The following is a 15484-nucleotide window of genomic DNA, read 5'->3' on the forward strand; positions in this document are numbered from 1 at the left end:
AAGCTTCGAGGTGGAACTAGTGTTGTGTCGCTGGGAGCCGCAAACGCTGTGACACCGCAAACATCACGGAGCTGTCACTTGATACAAAAAAAAAAATCCACACTTACAGTAAGGTTAGTAGAAAATAAGCCTAAAGCACTCAAAACGTGCATATTTTATTTCATGCAATGGTTGATTCATTAAAAGAAGGTGCTTAGAATAATAATGCGACGTTTATTGGCTTTCCTATGCGATAGGTCAACATGTGGCACAGACCGATCAGCTGTTCAGCAGAAACTACATGCAACTTTAGATTGTAAACACATGCATTATCATTAATGCAAAAGAATAAGAATATCAGCTGAGTTGATGCTTTGCTAATTTTTAATCACATTGGAGTAGTGAAGTAAATCCATGACCATCACTAAGTGAAAAAAGACTTTGCTCAGTTGGATACTATTTACTGTAATATGCATTTATCTAAGTTACATTCTTATAAGTTTAAAATGGCCATTGTAAACTCTGCAGACATATTCATGAAGAGAAATAATGTGTCTCTTTCTTTTTTTTCTTTTTTGATCAATTTTTTATTTTTTATTTTTTTTCTTGCTTGCTTTCATTATGGAGGAGACATTACATAACAAAATCAAGTAACTGAAATATTGTACTCCCACTACATCTATTCACTAAGGTAATGACATATGCATGATAAATGTACAAAGATTTGCGTTCACATAAAGAGATGGAGTGAAATATCAGAATAAATAATACATAAAAGTCCTTTGTGCCCAGAAGATAAGCACATTAGTGTGTTTTGACCCAGCAAAACTTTTGAAAAAAGAAAAAATCCAATTACCTTTTGCCCTTTCTTCCTCCCTATGCTTTCCTTCCTAATCATGTTTTCTGATCTAAACAGAGATGGGGGAAGTGTGTGCAGACGCTGTCACCCTGGATCTGCTGAGAGAGGCCCGAGAGACGGTGAGGAGCAGCCCGCTGGGGGTCATCAACACTCCCATGATCCCCTGGTGCCAGACCACGCTGCCTCTCAGCATCTCTTGCAACATCCACATCAAACTGGAGAACATGCAGCGAACCGGTCAGATCAGTAAAGTTGCACAGCACTAAACCGATCATTCAGTACAGCTGTGGTGGTGGCATAGGCTGTCTTAATAAGGACATCTGCATTTGATTGACAGGTTCGTTTAAGATCCGAGGAGTGGCCAATCAGTTTGCCCGGAGACAGAGGGGCGGTCATTTCGTCACCATGTCTGCAGGAAACTATGGGAAGTCTTTTGCGTACGCCTCTAAACACTACAGGACAAAGGGCAAGGTGGTGATGCCAGAAACGGCCCCAGCATCCAGATCCACACTTATCCAGGTCAGAGGTCGTCTGTAGAGAGAGAGGGATGGCAGGGAAGAGAGGGGGGAGTAGTCAGAGTGAAAGTAATGGATCTTAGTGGCAATCGATAGGTCAATACTTTAGGTTTTAGCTTGGAAAATGGTAAAAAGGGTTCACAAATTCCTAATTCAAATGTCTGACATGAAGTAATTTGAGTGCTTAAAGGTGTAATGTGCAAAACTGAGGCTTGATTGAACTGACAACTGACAAAAAACATGGAGAAAGTACATCATTTATCAGTACTACAATTAGCTACAATAAGACTGTTGTATTGATCGATTGTGCACATTCACTGACATCCAGTCAAGTAATGCGCATGAAATGACGCAAGTGCCATGAATTGTGTTGGTGCGTCAAAACATTTGAGTCATACCAGCAGAGGCATGCCCACTCTTGGATAAATACAGACGAGGGGTTAATATAATATGCCATTCAGGTTGTAGGTTATGTCATAACCCTAATTTTTTAATGTCTTGGTGTCTTTTTTTTCTTGTGCACTTGTTGAACTCAAGAGTAACATTCAGTCGGAAATAGTCGTAGTTTTTCACAGCCTTTTTTTTCTTCATTTTGGTTGTTAAATTACTCTTAAATCCAATTGCAAGTAGAGTTAAGGTCTTTATTTTGGCAATGAAGCCTGCAAACACCCGGGTTAAACCTGTGATGCGGTTCTTATCATGTAGAAGACTCTGCACAGAAAATGACAAATTTCACTCAGATTCTTACAGCATGCATTTTTCCATGTGACACGATGGCATCAGGCCAGTTTCAGCAGACACTGCAGCTACCAGTGTCGAGGTTATCTGGCTCTCTGTCAGACTCTGTAATACTACCTGTACATGAGTAGTACTGTAATTAAAAGGATCCACATCTTCCCTCTTAGAGTTTCGGGGTGGAGGTGGAGCGAGTGCCCACGTCCTGCCTGATGAACGTGGTGAACCGCTGCGTTCAGCAAGACGACATGACCTTCCTGCACTCGTACGACGACCTGGATCTCATCGCAGGACACGCCAGGTGAGGCCAGGCCTGATGGTGCAGGTACACTAAAGGCTTCACAAAGCTCCACCTGACATTTTTCTGTTTTTATGTCATTTTTAGGTCATCATGGCTTAAATACAGACAAGGGAGAGTCAGATAAATTACTAAATGTCAGACTAAACCCATCAACGAAAAAGCCCCTCATGCTCATCCATGCTTACTCTTGAGCCCCATCAAGTTCATCCTACAGATGCTGCCAATGTTTTTCACCCTGCCTATCCTTTGTGTGTGTGTGTGTGCAGTCTGGGTATGGAGGTTCTCGAGGTGATGCCAGAGCCGGACGTGGTGGTGGTGTGTTGTGGCGGCGGTGGGCTGCTGGCCGGAGTTGCCGCTGCAGTCAAACTGTCGGGTTGTGACAAGAGCAGGATCTACGGCGTGGAGCCGGAGGGAGGTACTGCTCACACACACACACACACACACACACACACACACACAGCTGCTAAGTTGAGGTTGAATCACGTGCTTGAGATGCTGGTGCGTGTCATCCCACTGTCTCTAACCCACAACATTTCTAAAATCATGTTATTGGTGTTATGGTGTTTGATTTCAATCCAGCCTGCACCATGTACAGAAGTTTCATTGAGAAAAAGCCAGTGGGCATGGACGCCAAGAGCATCGCCTCAGGACTGGCACCGCCTTTTGCAGGTACCGGGCACATTCCTCCCATCTGTCTCTTTTCTAGTCGGAATTAGAGAGCCTCGTCAGCCTTCATCGTGTTTTCTCCATCTCATTCTTTTGCCAGTCTTTCACCTACTAACCAGGTTGTGTGTTGTCCTTTTGTGGGCAGGCATCATGGAGGGGCTGTTTCATCCTCCTCATAAAACACACTTCACAGCTCTCTTGTTATCCCTGTTTCGCTTCCAACACACTTTTCTTTGTTTTGATAGTGCCAAGTATCTCTAAAAATAATGAAGGGTGTGGAGAGCAGCCAAAGCTGAATGTGCAGAGCTGTCACACCATAAAAACAAAAGCCTTTCTTCGTTCCTCGTTAGATTGATAATATTCTCCCAATGAAACAAGTTCAAGTTCATATGAGAAGATTAGAAGTGTTTTCCATTTGGCAGGTGAAAGCAGAAATCTGTCTGTTGCTATCTGAGTTAGAAAGCGCTGTAGTTGCCTTTGGAAACCGTTTTCTGGGTCATTTTGTGTTGCAGGCACGCTGCCATTCGAGCTGTGTCGGCGCTACGTGGAGGAGATCGTCCTGGTGAGCGACGAGGAGATCAAGGCGGCGGTGGCCACCCTCTACAGCTCGGGGCTGGTGGTGGAGCCCTCAGGATCCGCTGCCTTCGCCGCCATCGTTAACAACAAGATACCCGACCTTCAGGGGAAGAACGTCGTCTGCATCCTCAGTGGAGGGAACATCGGCAAAGACGAGCTTGCCAACTTCCCAGACTGACAAAACACTTTAATGTCACCGATTCAATCATATTATGTGACTGCTGCAAAGGAATCAAAGGCATTCCTTCTCATTGATCTGTGTTCATTCCCTTGATCACAGGAAAAAATAACTATTCATGAATGCCAGTTTGAAAGGGAATTTGTTCTGTTCCATTTCTGTAGGTGTAATAAGTCTCACTGTATGAACTAATGAGTTTCTCCTGTTGAAAGTGAAGTGGTTTCTTTTGACCGGGAGAGATGAATCACGATGAAAAGAGCCTCATCCATGAACTCTAACACTAACACACTCACATTTTCTGCCATCGCACCAACTTAAAATCAGCATTTTGGACTGAGATAATCTCATGCAGATTATTCGCAGAACTTTTAAACACGACCTGGTTGTGTTCACAGCGGATTTGAGCATTTTCTGTAGGAATTATTTCAGTTAATTTTACATCAAAATAAACCTGATTATGTTTCATATAAGCAGCGTGATCTCATTTTGTTGACTACATGTAAATGTTACCATACACAAAAATGAGAGAATGAAAGAAAGAATAAAAGATGTTGCCGTTTTTAAATAAATATTTTCCCTAAAGGTTGTTACATAGATGAATACATCCTCTAAAAAGGCTCTACTTTGTGATCAAATGTCTCTCCTAACAACTTCAAAAATCGACCATAGCTAATTTTAGATGCAAGCGATCTAAATCTGCTGGCTCTCTCATATTATTGCCGATCTGTGCACAGCGAAACCATAGCAACAGAAACAGAAATCAATTCACTGATGCAGTTTTTAGGCAGGAAGGAGATAGGGCAAACCAACATCTTATGTTAATTTACATTTGTACAAATTTGTCTTCTGTCGTTCAGCATCTTATGGGGCAACACAGGCAGATATAATTTAGGTTAATTACTGAGTGCACAAAGGGCTTGAGAGCTTTACATTTCAAATCTGTACAGTATCTTCTCCTCTTTATTCTCCGATTGAGAAGTACATGCTCCAGAAACTTGTGAAGTTATTCAAGATCATTTACAGGTCATTTAGAAGAAGCATAGTGAATCGAGTTCGGCCAAAAGTGTCGCTCCATCTAAATACCGTAGACAAGCTGTACATTAAATATTCACGTCTTATGGGCTGGCAGCTTTTGACTGAATCTTCCATGTCAGTGCTGTAGATGTGGGTGTTTCATTTCTTGATCCTCTTGAGATCTGGGTGGTACGTGGCCCAAAGCACTCTGGATTCATTACCCACCGCCAGTGAAACATCGCTGTCTGCTACTGCCAAAATCTCACAGATTCCTCCCAAGCTTTCACAAATTCCCAAAATACCTGTCACCAAAAGCCTTCAAAGAGACAGGAGGCACAGAAACTCGCTGTGGGAACCTGAGGTGATGGTGAGTGATGTCCAAGTGATGAACTAACCCTGCTTCTCAAACCTTGTCAAGAAAAAAGATCAGCAGCACAGACATGACAATTCAATAAAAACACTACAGTAAAATATAACTTTATTTTTCCGAAATTAGGTGCCAGATTTCAATGTACATAAAGTTTTTTTTTGTTTTGTTTTGTTTTTTGCTGCGGCAGTTGGTGTAATAAGCACGCCTGGTTAAATTACTATTTTAAAACATTTTACTGACATTAGTGACATTCTCTTGAGTGTGCCACAGAACCAATTTAGTCCATGCAAACAAAAACCCCATTTTGAACCCTTGCAGTCGAGGTCTCGTGTTGATAAAAAAAAAAACAAAAAAAAACAAAAAACAACAACAACATGAAATCTCAAAATGTCATGTGTGTATTTACAAAGTTGTGTTCTGATGCTGTTGCTGTCCTGTGGCTACATGACGTCTTTGGTGGCCATTCTGCAAACAACGGCGTCCAGCAGGGTCCCACACTTCTCCTCCAGCGGAGACACTTTATACAGCTGAAACAGGGAGAGAAACAAGGGAGAAAAAAAACAAAAACATATTGCATGTATTCAAAAATTTGAAAATGATCAAAGAGGTTATTTATTATTGTGTAAGCAAAGGTGTGAAGATGATCCGGAACATATTAGGAAACTAAAATGTGCTTTACTTTAATGCTGGGTGTCTTGTTTATCTCTTATTTTGGAACGAAGCCCTTCACACACACACATGCACACACAAATCCACATGTACAAGCAAGTAAACCCACTACACCATCAGTCAAGTGAAGTTAAAGCAAGACGTGGAGAAACCTTTTTTATCTTGGCAGGGTCTGAGAGCGAGGATATCTCTTCGACTGGAACTTGCCGTCCGTCCACCTTGGCTGTGATCTCCTCCAGCAGCTGGGACTCGTCGGTGGACTGAACCAGCACCACCAGGACACAGTCATCCCCGTCGGAGATCCCAAACCTTTTGAAGGCCTCGGAGATCTAGAAAGAGCAGCATTCAGTGAGCGTGACTCCTAGATAAGCAGAGCATCCTGACACAAAGAGCTGGTATTCAGGTGGAGAGGTAACAAGAGCCTAAAAATGACATGCAATCACATTTGATTATTATTTACTTACATTATTAGTAGGCGACAAGTTGAAGATGACCTCTGAGTACAAGCTTCTTGTCTTCATTTTTCCAATTTTGTCTAAGTGAACCGCCTTGTTTGCAGCTACTAGCACTTGGAAAGGATGTACCAGCTGGAAAAAATACACGGAGCGTGTGTTCCTCAGGTTAGGTTATTTTCCACTGCTGTTTAAATTGTTAATACTTCTGTTTAAATTGTTCATATTTCTATTTTTTTTATAATCCTTGTTTATAGTGTTTATATTGCTTCTGCTATTTATCATGTGTATACTGTATATTTCTTCTAAATTTGCACATTGACCTACCTCTATGCACATTTTATACACCCATGCACACGGTTTTTTCTGTTTGTTTGTTTTTTTGTTGCACATTGCTTTTTGCACACTGGCTTGTACTTAGATCTTATTCTGTTGTACTTAGATCTTATTCTTCTTTTTTTCATCTTTTTTATTTTATTTAATCTGTAATCTGTGGATACTGCTGAAAAACTGTGAATTTCCTGCGGGATGAATAAAGTATCTATTTATCTATCTATCTATATATTTACATTCAAATTAAATAACAGTTTACAGGACATGGTATGTGCTGTCAGTCAGGTGATGCCAGGTAGTGATTTCCAACAATTTAATAGACACACAAATAATGAAAACTTGCAACCCGGCGTGGTGCTACATAAAAAAAAAAATAAAAAAAAAAGCTGTGTGTTATTAGCTGAAATATAGTCTTACCATAGTTGGGTTAATCAAGGCACCGTTTATTTTCCCCTCCACGGCGCTTTGCCTCAGCTCTGCGGCATTTTTGACGTCTCGGAAAAGCACCTGAGTCACTTTGTGGTCGGGAAAAAGCTCCAAGCTCTGAGTGACATGCATGGCAGCACGAAATTAGATAACAAACGACGAAAAAAAATGTATTTATTAATACGAACGTGTTAAACTATCCCATGTGAGTCTCTATCCGTTGGGGGAACAATAACACAGTGACACGGCTTGATACGAGTTTCCTCTTTACATTCATACAGCGGGAAAGCGGCTCCATTCGACCAAAAAAAACGACTAAAACAGCATTTTTAAATGTGATAAAACGTGTAAGTATCTTATTTTTAAATTAGGTTAATTTCTCTGATGATTAACATAACGCTAAGATAGCCACTACTACTTAGGAACCAATGCGTATCTAAACCGCTTCCGTGTCGACTGTTTTTGACGGACGGACCAACAGCTGTCAGGAATCAAAACTGCTCCGCTCGTCTGTTTTCGGCCGCAGCGCCGCGCCGTTTCCAGTCCGATTTCTCGTCTTTTTCGCTGGTTTCAGGACGCGAATCGAATCGGCATGCCCTCACCACAGAAGCACACAAGCTAACCTGCGACTGCCGTTTCCTGCGAGGGGGATATTTGTGGCGGAAAAATGGAGAAATTCGAGGGCTACATCTTCACCGCCCTGTGCAGCACCAACTTTTTGATATCGTGCCTCCTCTTCTCCAGAATCACCCGGGAGCAGAGGGAGCCCTACATGGACGAGCTCTTCCACATCCCGCAGGCTCAGAAATACTGCCAGGGCAAATTCAACGAGGTAAAAAAAAAAAAAAAAGTGGCTTTTCCAAACGCCGTGGAAAGCCAGTCGCTCATTTTTTTGCTTGCTAGTTGTAACGCTAGCTTGAGGGGGCGGATTAACAACAAAAGCTCTTATCATTTGAAATGACGTGCCAGATTGTATGGCCTTTAATCTGTATATCGGCTGTGTAGCAAAGGATATATGTTTGGTAGGTGCCAGTCACACAAGGCCTGGTTTCATGTTAGGTTGAATCAAGTTAAATTGCATCTGAGCAGCTTAATATATACTATAATGTGAGCCCAGTGGGTTTAAGTGTAATATGGTTATGATCCTTTAATCTTCCTGTTACCTTCAAATTTAATCTAGTAATTTAAGGCATAGCTCCTCAGTGTCCACTTGTCTGCATTAAATTAGGAAAAGTGGAGTCAAAGTGACCTTAAATAGGAGGGGTAAGGCTTATGCAGGGTATCCGCGGGGTCTTGAAAAGTATTAAAAGGTGATAAATCAATTTTGGGAAAATTAAGACCCTTAAAAAGTATTAAAAAGTCTTATCACGACTTTATAAAGTCTTAAATTTTGAAAGTATTTTTTTCTGAATGAGTTGTCCAAGAGTTTGAGTCCCAAAAACATCGTAAAAGTGTGTGAATTTATTCATTTTTATTAAAGAAACAAAGATGGACAGGTACATAAAAAAAACTAGGCTATTGTGGGTACGTTTGTAAATTGTCTCTGAAAGCGCCAGAGAGAGCGGGCGGAAATTCAGAAGCACAAAGTACGCTCTGTTGTATCATAGTGGTCTATAGTCTTTATCACGAACTAAAACTGTTAAGTTAAAAATATCACTGATGTAAATGGTTACAGCTTGAAGTGGCGGTGAGGTATTAAAAAATATCGAGAAGGTCTTGAAAAAGTCTTAAAAAGGTATTAAAATTAACTTCAAGATTCCTGCATATACTCTGTTATGGATCTGTAGGTTAACCCTTGTTGTATTGATGATGCCGTTACAGTGGGACCCCATGATCACCACCCTCCCCGGCCTGTACCTGGCCTCTGTCGGGGTCATCAAGCCCGTGGTGTGGCTGGCCGACCTGACAGGCAAGGTGGTGTGCTCCACGGCCATGCTGCGCTTCGTCAACCTGCTCTTCAACTGCGGCAACCTCTACCTGCTCTATCTCATCGTCTGCAAGCTGCACCTCAGGGAGAAGGTAATGCCCGCTGACGGAGAAAAACCCTGTAAGGCCGTAATAACGTGCTGCATTTGTAAAGGTGTGTTGACAACATGGAAAGACAGGTGGCCCCCGTTTCATTCCAAACAGTCTCACTGATCCGCACAGACGCAGTGGGTGTGGTTGTGTGGCAAGCGGCAACCACACCCGCTTTTAACCTGTAAATTACCTCGCCTTGGCAAAAGTTTCATCATAAAGCCTGTGTCGCCTCTCCCTCACACACACAGGTAGTAGCTTTTTGAGATATTTTATCTTAAAAGTGTATTCCCAGCTGGTATGAATGAGAAAATGACAGCTGCAGACCTCCTGTAGCGTTCCCTTGAATTAGTGTGCTTTGTTTCCCCGACGCAGGGTAGTTCAACACACACCGAACCTCTGGGGAGAATGATTAGAAACAAGCCCCCGATCGAGTTTATAATTCCCTCCAGTTTATGGCAGCGGGGTGCTGAGGTGAAGTTAATGACATCAAGCGATACTTGTCTGATAGCGATCTTATTAGCTGATGAGAAATGTCACCTGGTTTGTGTTGGAAATTCAGAAGTGATGCAATGCTGGTGCAACGGCGGTTTGAGAGAGCTCTGCCTTTGGGACTGTTGAGAAAGTTTTCGTTTTTTGCAGTGAAGGTTGAACAAAAATAATGTCTTTGTGAATGTCTAATGCTCATGATGGGTCCTCGCTACAGCCTATACTTCTCAAATCGCTGTGAAAATGTCTGAATTCATGGGTTTGGTGTATAGTGGGATATTTGGGAGATGGTTATCATGGTTGGGATCTGTGCTCATGTACATGGATTTGGTCCTTGGGTGGGTTTATTGGTAATATTTGCAGACAAATTGTCCATGAAATTAAAGTAACAGGGGTTTATTTCATTGAGACTTTCAGCTCTTCTTACCTTCCCTCGCTTGGTCTCTGATGTTTCTCTTCTTCCAGACGCGGACCGCTTCACGCCGAGTCCTGTCAGCCCTGTCCCTCTCCACCTTCCCTGTGCTCTACTTCTTCAACTTCCTCTACTACACCGACGCCGGCTCTACTTTCTTCATCCTCTTCACCTACCTCATGATGCTCTACGGCAGCCACAAGGCCTCGGCACTCCTCGGTGTCTGCTCCGTGCTCTTTCGCCAGACCAACATCATCTGGGTGGCCTTCTGCGCCGGCACCTTGGTGGCCAGCAAGATGGACGAGGCCTGGAGGACGGAGCACGCCAAAAAGAGGGACGACAAGTCGCTGTCTCTCCAGGTGCCGCTGTCGGTCAGCGGGGTGAAGAGAGTGATGCTTTTCACGCTGGAGTTCTGCACCTCGCTCAGTCACGTGAAGGCGGTGCTGGCGGTGGCGTGGCCCTACGCGGTGGTCGGCGTGGGGTTTGTGGTGTTTGTGGTGCTGAATGATGGGATCGTGGTCGGGGACAGGACGAGCCACGAGGCCTGCCTCAACTTCCCGCAGCTCTTCTATTTCTTCTCCTTCACCCTTTTCTTCTCGCTCCCCACCTCACTCTGCTACTACCGCGTCCTTCGCTTCCTGCAGGCTCTGAAGAGGCAGCCCATCTTCTTTCTCCTCGTCACGCTCCTGTCCTTGCTCCTGGTGTGGAAGTTCACCTACGTGCACAAATACCTCCTGGCCGACAACCGCCACTTCCCCTTCTACGTGTGGAAGCGGCTGTTCCAGAGGCACGAGCTGGTGCGCTTCCTCCTCATTCCCATCTACGTGTTCGCCGGCTGGAATTTCTTGGACTCGCTCAAGTCGCGCTCGCTCTTCTGGAGCCTGGCGTTCCTGGTGTGCCTCCTGGCCGCCACCGTGCCCCAGAAGCTCCTGGAGTTCAGGTACTTCATCGTCCCCTACCTGATTTACCGCCTCCACATGCCGCTCCCCTCCCTTCCCAGACTCCTCATGGAGTTCGCACTGTACACGGCAGTCAATGCGGCCACGCTGTACATCTTCATCAGCAAGACCTTCCACTGGCCGAACAGCACAGCCACTCAGAGGTTCATGTGGTGAACAAAAAGAGCGAGGGATGGACTGATGCTTGTATCCGATATCAGGGAGACACCAGACCAGAATTCTACATATTGAAACATCTAATGAATCAACGCAAAGAAACTTGACTTTCTGCCTTTGTCATAGATAGGAGGATGTCAGATCTCGCCAGATGAGTATAACGGATTAAAGCTCCATCATTTTTGTACAGTGCAAAAGTTATGGTCGGTCTTTGTGGTTCAGTAAAAGTAATGGGATTGCGACATTTTAGTGCTGAGAATCAGTATCGCTAATGTCAAAGCAGTCCATTCCTAAACGGGACAAGACATCAGAGAACAGCAGGAGCCCCGTACGTCCACATGAGACTCAAATGGACTGAAATTCCCTGCTGCAGAAACGATGATGAGACGTAAAGGTTTTGACATCTGAGCTGTCGTAGCCTGTCTGCTTTCCAGTCACAGCAATATGTGCACCAGGGCTGGAGTCAGCTCACTTTGAATTTTGTCATTTCAGAATATTAAAGCTACAATAATCAAAATCAGTTGATTGAAGACCGTTTAGACTCAGCTGTCAAAAAAGGCCAAGAAACCCAATTTGGTTCAGTCTTTGTCAGACATCTGATAAATTAGCACTTATTCCACGTTTTGGAGAGCTGAGTCTCAATAGTCCTCTTTTTTTGCAATTTCATTTAATGCAACTTGAAGTAAAATGCCATAACTGTAACAAAGTGTCACTCTCAACCAATTATTTAATTCAAAATATGATTTTTGAACTTTTTGTTTGTTTTTGGACTTTGACCAGATTCCACTTCCTCGACTGGTTACATTAAAAGCGACTCGATTTCAACCTCGATGCGTACAGTACATAATACACTGTATAATGATTGAATTGATACTTGTCTGAATTGTAATAAATCTCTTTTGATGAGAGTTTCTATAAAAGTTGTTTATATACTTTCTGTATGTAAAATATCTGCATATTTCTTTTGTAAAAGAATGATGTTGGCCTTTGTTACTGCTACACACAGATTGAAAAATAATCTCATGTCGGCTGAGGATGTCTGGGTATCGACAAGGTGATGAATGAGCTGATATGTCTTCTTTTTTTTCTGTAAATGTAATTTTTTTGAGTCCTCTGCAGAATTGACTGTTGACATTTGAGCTGTAAATGTGATTAAAGAGACCAAATACATGAATAAATAAAATAAAAAAAGACCTAGCCATATTGTAAAGCAGGGATCTTGAGAATTTCTACTGTATTGGATGTTTTTGTAATGAATGAGGTTTTTTTTTGTTTTTTGTTTTTTGTTTTTTTTTGCCAATGAAGAACACTGACAGCCATGTTTTGGGTTTTTTTGTCCCTTTGGTTGAGGCTGCGGTGATATTTTGAAAATGGAACTGATGAATATGAATGTTTTAAAGACTAATTATGTTTATTTATGGTGAAGTGAATCCACATTCAATCCACAAATAACTGTACAATTATTATTGATATATATTTTTTTCCTGCTTTCATTATAGTGACTTCAGAACACATTTTTTGTCTTTTTTTTTTTTTTTTAACTGTAACACTTAATACAATGTCATCTTGATCCAACCATATCGATCCATTGGACAGCGAAAAACATCTGCATTTACTTCTCTTTTATCTTTCAATTTTCTCACTTTTCTTTTCAGTGTGGTCTTCAGTTTTGATTGTTTTTTTTTTTTTTTTATTTTCACTGAACTTTTTTGTTTGTTAGTTCATTGTTTGTTGTTAGTTGTTTGTTCATCTTGCCTTCAGTGTTTTTCCAGCCTTGTGATGTCTTGTGTGTGTGTGTGTGTGTGTTTGATTGCTTCCAGAGTCCTTAAATTTAATTATCCTCACGATTGCCCTTAAACTTATGTGACATAATTTGCCATTTATCCTTGGATCTAAATGATCCAACGGCTCCCAGTAGGGCTTATGACCAAAAATCTGATTTACCCTTGCAGGTTAGAGTTAGAAAATGGCCTGAAATTCCTATTTTTACTCAAATTTGGACTCACAAAATGCTTTTACCCTTCAGCTCGATTCCAGTTTGTTGTGAAAGATTTACACGTCAAGGGAGGACAGGGTGAAAAGTCTTAATGCGACTGTTAGGCTCCCTATTCAGATTACTTATCGTTTCGTTCTCTTTGTTTTTGGTTATAAGATTATTCTGTGTTCATCAGTGTCAGAATGTCCATTTGACTGTCTGAGTCTGCTACCGCGTCTGCTTGGACTCATCGGTCTTGTTACCTCTTGTGTTCATACTGTCCGTCCGGCTGTGTGTTGCTCCCATGATCACACGGCCCTGTCGAAACATGCAATAAAAATATTCCTGATTGTCTAAGTCTCATGTCAAGTTTATTTATACAGTGCTTTTACCATATATGGTACACAAAAGTATGTATACAAAAGGCAAAAACATTAAAAAAAGAGTCATAATGATTAAAAAAATAGAGTTAAACAAATGCAAAGTCCAAGTAATGGAATCGAGTGTGTGTTATGTGTCAGAGATACGCAGACAGCAGCAGAGGGACACAGCAGGTTGCAGGTTCTGATATTTATCTCCAACCCGGTAGACGGCACTGTGTCTCGCTGGGGCAAAATGAGACTTTGATGGCTACTACTTTTGGTCAAATTCAGTGTGGAAAAGAATGATTGAAAACAGCGTGAAATGTGGACCAACTGATTAAAAGCAGCATGGAGTACTTGCTTGAAGAGAAGCGTTCATATCAGACGAGAACAACGGTTTAATCTGCCGTCAGAGCTCAGACAGTGACACAGACTGACAGACGTCTCATGTCTCCGGTAACTAAACAGACCGCACCCTCGTGGCTCCCTAAAGGCTTTAATGACAAAGTCTTCTGGGCAGCAGTGCAGCTAAGTTGTGAGTCACACTCTTTTTAAATGGGGCGACACATCCACTCCGCTGACAGTCTCCTCGAGCAAGACTCTGAATCCCTATCAGCTCCAGAGACCCTGACCTCTGACCTTCCTCTTCAGTTCATGGGCTGGCACAGACCTTAAACTCTTACTTTTCTCTTAGATTTCCTTGCAGGTAGCTTCAATGTTAGAGAAAAAAAAGCATGTTTTTCCATATTGTACAACAATTGCACAATGTGAAAATGATACCTAACATCTTGTCTCAGTCTAGGTAAGTCCAAAAAAGAGTATTTTGTCTAAAACATTGGAGTATTCCTTTATATTGAGTGAAATATTCAATGCTAAGATGCCATATTCTTTCATGGCTGCACAACTGCAGCAAAATGAGAATATCTAGATGTCTTGTGCATCATTTTACACATTTTACATGTCTTGCTGCATTACCTGTAATGCAGCAGGACATATTTGGGTTTTCTTTGGAAACCATGGGATATCCACCCAAAATTAACCAGACACCGATGGGGTCTGGCAGGGCTGATGAGGTTTTAATAGTTAACATCTTAGCAAGATATATTTGCCCAAGAACTGAATCTATATGGTTAAAACCCTGTAATATGATAAAGCCTTTTAAACATTATTAAAGTCTCAGTGAAGAATACCTTTCTGCATTTCCCACCTTTCAGGGTTAGAGCAAAAACAGCCATCTGCAAGCTGTTATCCAGATGAAATGTGCATGTAAAAATATAACCGAGTCAAATACTGACATTATTACATCAAAACATATTTCAGCAAGACAGCTGGTCTGCCCCGAGTCATGTGAGGTTGAGTAAAAATGAAGGAAATTAGTTTTAAAAGGCTAAAACGTGTCTTTTTAGAGGGCTTCCAGACCCCTGCACCTCTCAGTCATCACAGGGCAAAAGATTTTCCCTCACATTAATAAATGAATAAAATACAACCCCTCAGTTATTATAATGAATTAACCAGCAAAGGAAACGTGTGACTTACAGGTGCAGATCACTCAGACTCACACTAGGAGGAGCTATAACACAAAGCTTGATTTTCCTCTGAAGAGACTATGGAATGAATCAAAATGAAAATCAACAGAATTCAAATTGTAGAGATATATATAGGAGATATGTGGGATGTAACCAACCTGAACACAGCCCGGTGTGTCCTGTAACTGAGAAACATAGGAAAACTTTTGTAATTATCAGGCACTTTCAACTTGAATAGCAGTGCTTTCCCATAAAATGAAACTGCAGCTCAACAAAGAAAAGAGAAAGACGAAACCCAAGCAGACAAACTTGATCAGCAGAGGCAGACATCCTACAGTACATAATAATAATAATAATAATAACAACAATCAAATCTAATGATTGCTTTGCTGCTCATGGTAGTTTCATGTGTTTTTGTAATTTTCTGAGTTAAAAAAAAAAAAAAAAGTACCACTGACACAATGATTGCCTTCCATCTTGGCCACATCATTACCAGATTCTAATTAGACTCCACAG

The 15484-nt window shown here is 41.8% G+C and overlaps 3 protein-coding genes across 4 annotated transcripts; 2 read left to right on the forward strand and 1 right to left on the reverse strand.

Annotated features, from left to right (window-relative positions):
- The first annotated feature begins 27 nt into the window (after positions 1-27).
- Positions 28-4668, forward strand: LOC115355072 (phenylserine dehydratase-like). Of its 2 annotated transcripts, none has more exons than XM_030045721.1 (7): positions 28-113; positions 896-1075; positions 1176-1357; positions 2259-2389; positions 2656-2804; positions 2969-3058; positions 3568-4668. In XM_030045721.1, exons 2-7 carry the CDS (start codon positions 898-900, stop codon positions 3807-3809), a joined length of 972 nt encoding a protein of 323 aa, XP_029901581.1. In that variant the 5' UTR covers positions 28-113; positions 896-897; the 3' UTR covers positions 3810-4668. The 2 variants fall into 2 exon arrangements, with proteins under 2 accessions (XP_029901581.1, XP_029901582.1); XM_030045722.1 differs by lacking the exon at positions 28-113 and adding an exon at positions 589-670.
- Positions 4669-5281: 613 nt separating this feature from the next.
- On the reverse strand, positions 5282-7522 carry tprkb (Tp53rk binding protein). The gene is made up of 4 exons (XM_030045723.1): positions 7065-7522; positions 6327-6449; positions 6015-6191; positions 5282-5720 (listed from the first exon to the last, which is right to left on the reverse strand). Exons 1-4 carry the CDS (start codon positions 7203-7205, stop codon positions 5634-5636), a joined length of 528 nt encoding a protein of 175 aa, XP_029901583.1. The 5' UTR covers positions 7206-7522; the 3' UTR covers positions 5282-5633.
- Positions 7523-7535: 13 nt separating this feature from the next.
- On the forward strand, positions 7536-13434 carry alg10 (ALG10 alpha-1,2-mannosyltransferase). The gene is made up of 3 exons (XM_030045719.1): positions 7536-7905; positions 8895-9092; positions 10044-13434. The coding sequence occupies exons 1-3, from the start codon at positions 7741-7743 to the stop codon at positions 11103-11105; spliced, it is 1425 nt and encodes a 474-aa protein (XP_029901579.1). The 5' UTR covers positions 7536-7740; the 3' UTR covers positions 11106-13434.
- Positions 13435-15484: the final 2050 nt, after the last annotated feature.

The sequence above is a fragment of the Myripristis murdjan genome, chromosome 23 (assembly GCF_902150065.1).
Source record: "Myripristis murdjan chromosome 23, fMyrMur1.1, whole genome shotgun sequence".
Lineage (NCBI taxonomy): Eukaryota > Metazoa > Chordata > Actinopteri > Holocentriformes > Holocentridae > Myripristis > Myripristis murdjan.

Excerpts from the sequence above, each read along its gene's own strand:
- LOC115355072 (XM_030045721.1), top strand. The coding sequence starts at position 898 with ATGGGGGAAGTGTGTGCAGACGCTGTCACCCTGGATCTGCTGAGAGAG. Across the intron at positions 1,358-2,258 it reads CCAGATCCACACTTATCCAG|AGTTTCGGGGTGGAGGTGGA; the intron begins GTCAGAGGTCGT and ends CTTCCCTCTTAG. Across the intron at positions 2,390-2,655 it reads CTCATCGCAGGACACGCCAG|TCTGGGTATGGAGGTTCTCG; the intron begins GTGAGGCCAGGC and ends GTGTGTGTGCAG.
- tprkb (XM_030045723.1), bottom strand. The coding sequence starts at position 7,205 with ATGCATGTCACTCAGAGCTTGGAGCTTTTTCCCGACCACAAAGTGACT. Across the intron at positions 6,450-7,064 it reads CCTTGATTAACCCAACTATG|CTGGTACATCCTTTCCAAGT; the intron begins GTAAGACTATAT and ends TATTTTTTCCAG. Across the intron at positions 6,192-6,326 it reads ACTTGTCGCCTACTAATAAT|ATCTCCGAGGCCTTCAAAAG; the intron begins GTAAGTAAATAA and ends TGCTCTTTCTAG.
- alg10 (XM_030045719.1), top strand. The coding sequence starts at position 7,741 with ATGGAGAAATTCGAGGGCTACATCTTCACCGCCCTGTGCAGCACCAAC. Across the intron at positions 7,906-8,894 it reads GCCAGGGCAAATTCAACGAG|TGGGACCCCATGATCACCAC; the intron begins GTAAAAAAAAAA and ends ATGCCGTTACAG. Across the intron at positions 9,093-10,043 it reads AGCTGCACCTCAGGGAGAAG|ACGCGGACCGCTTCACGCCG; the intron begins GTAATGCCCGCT and ends CTCTTCTTCCAG.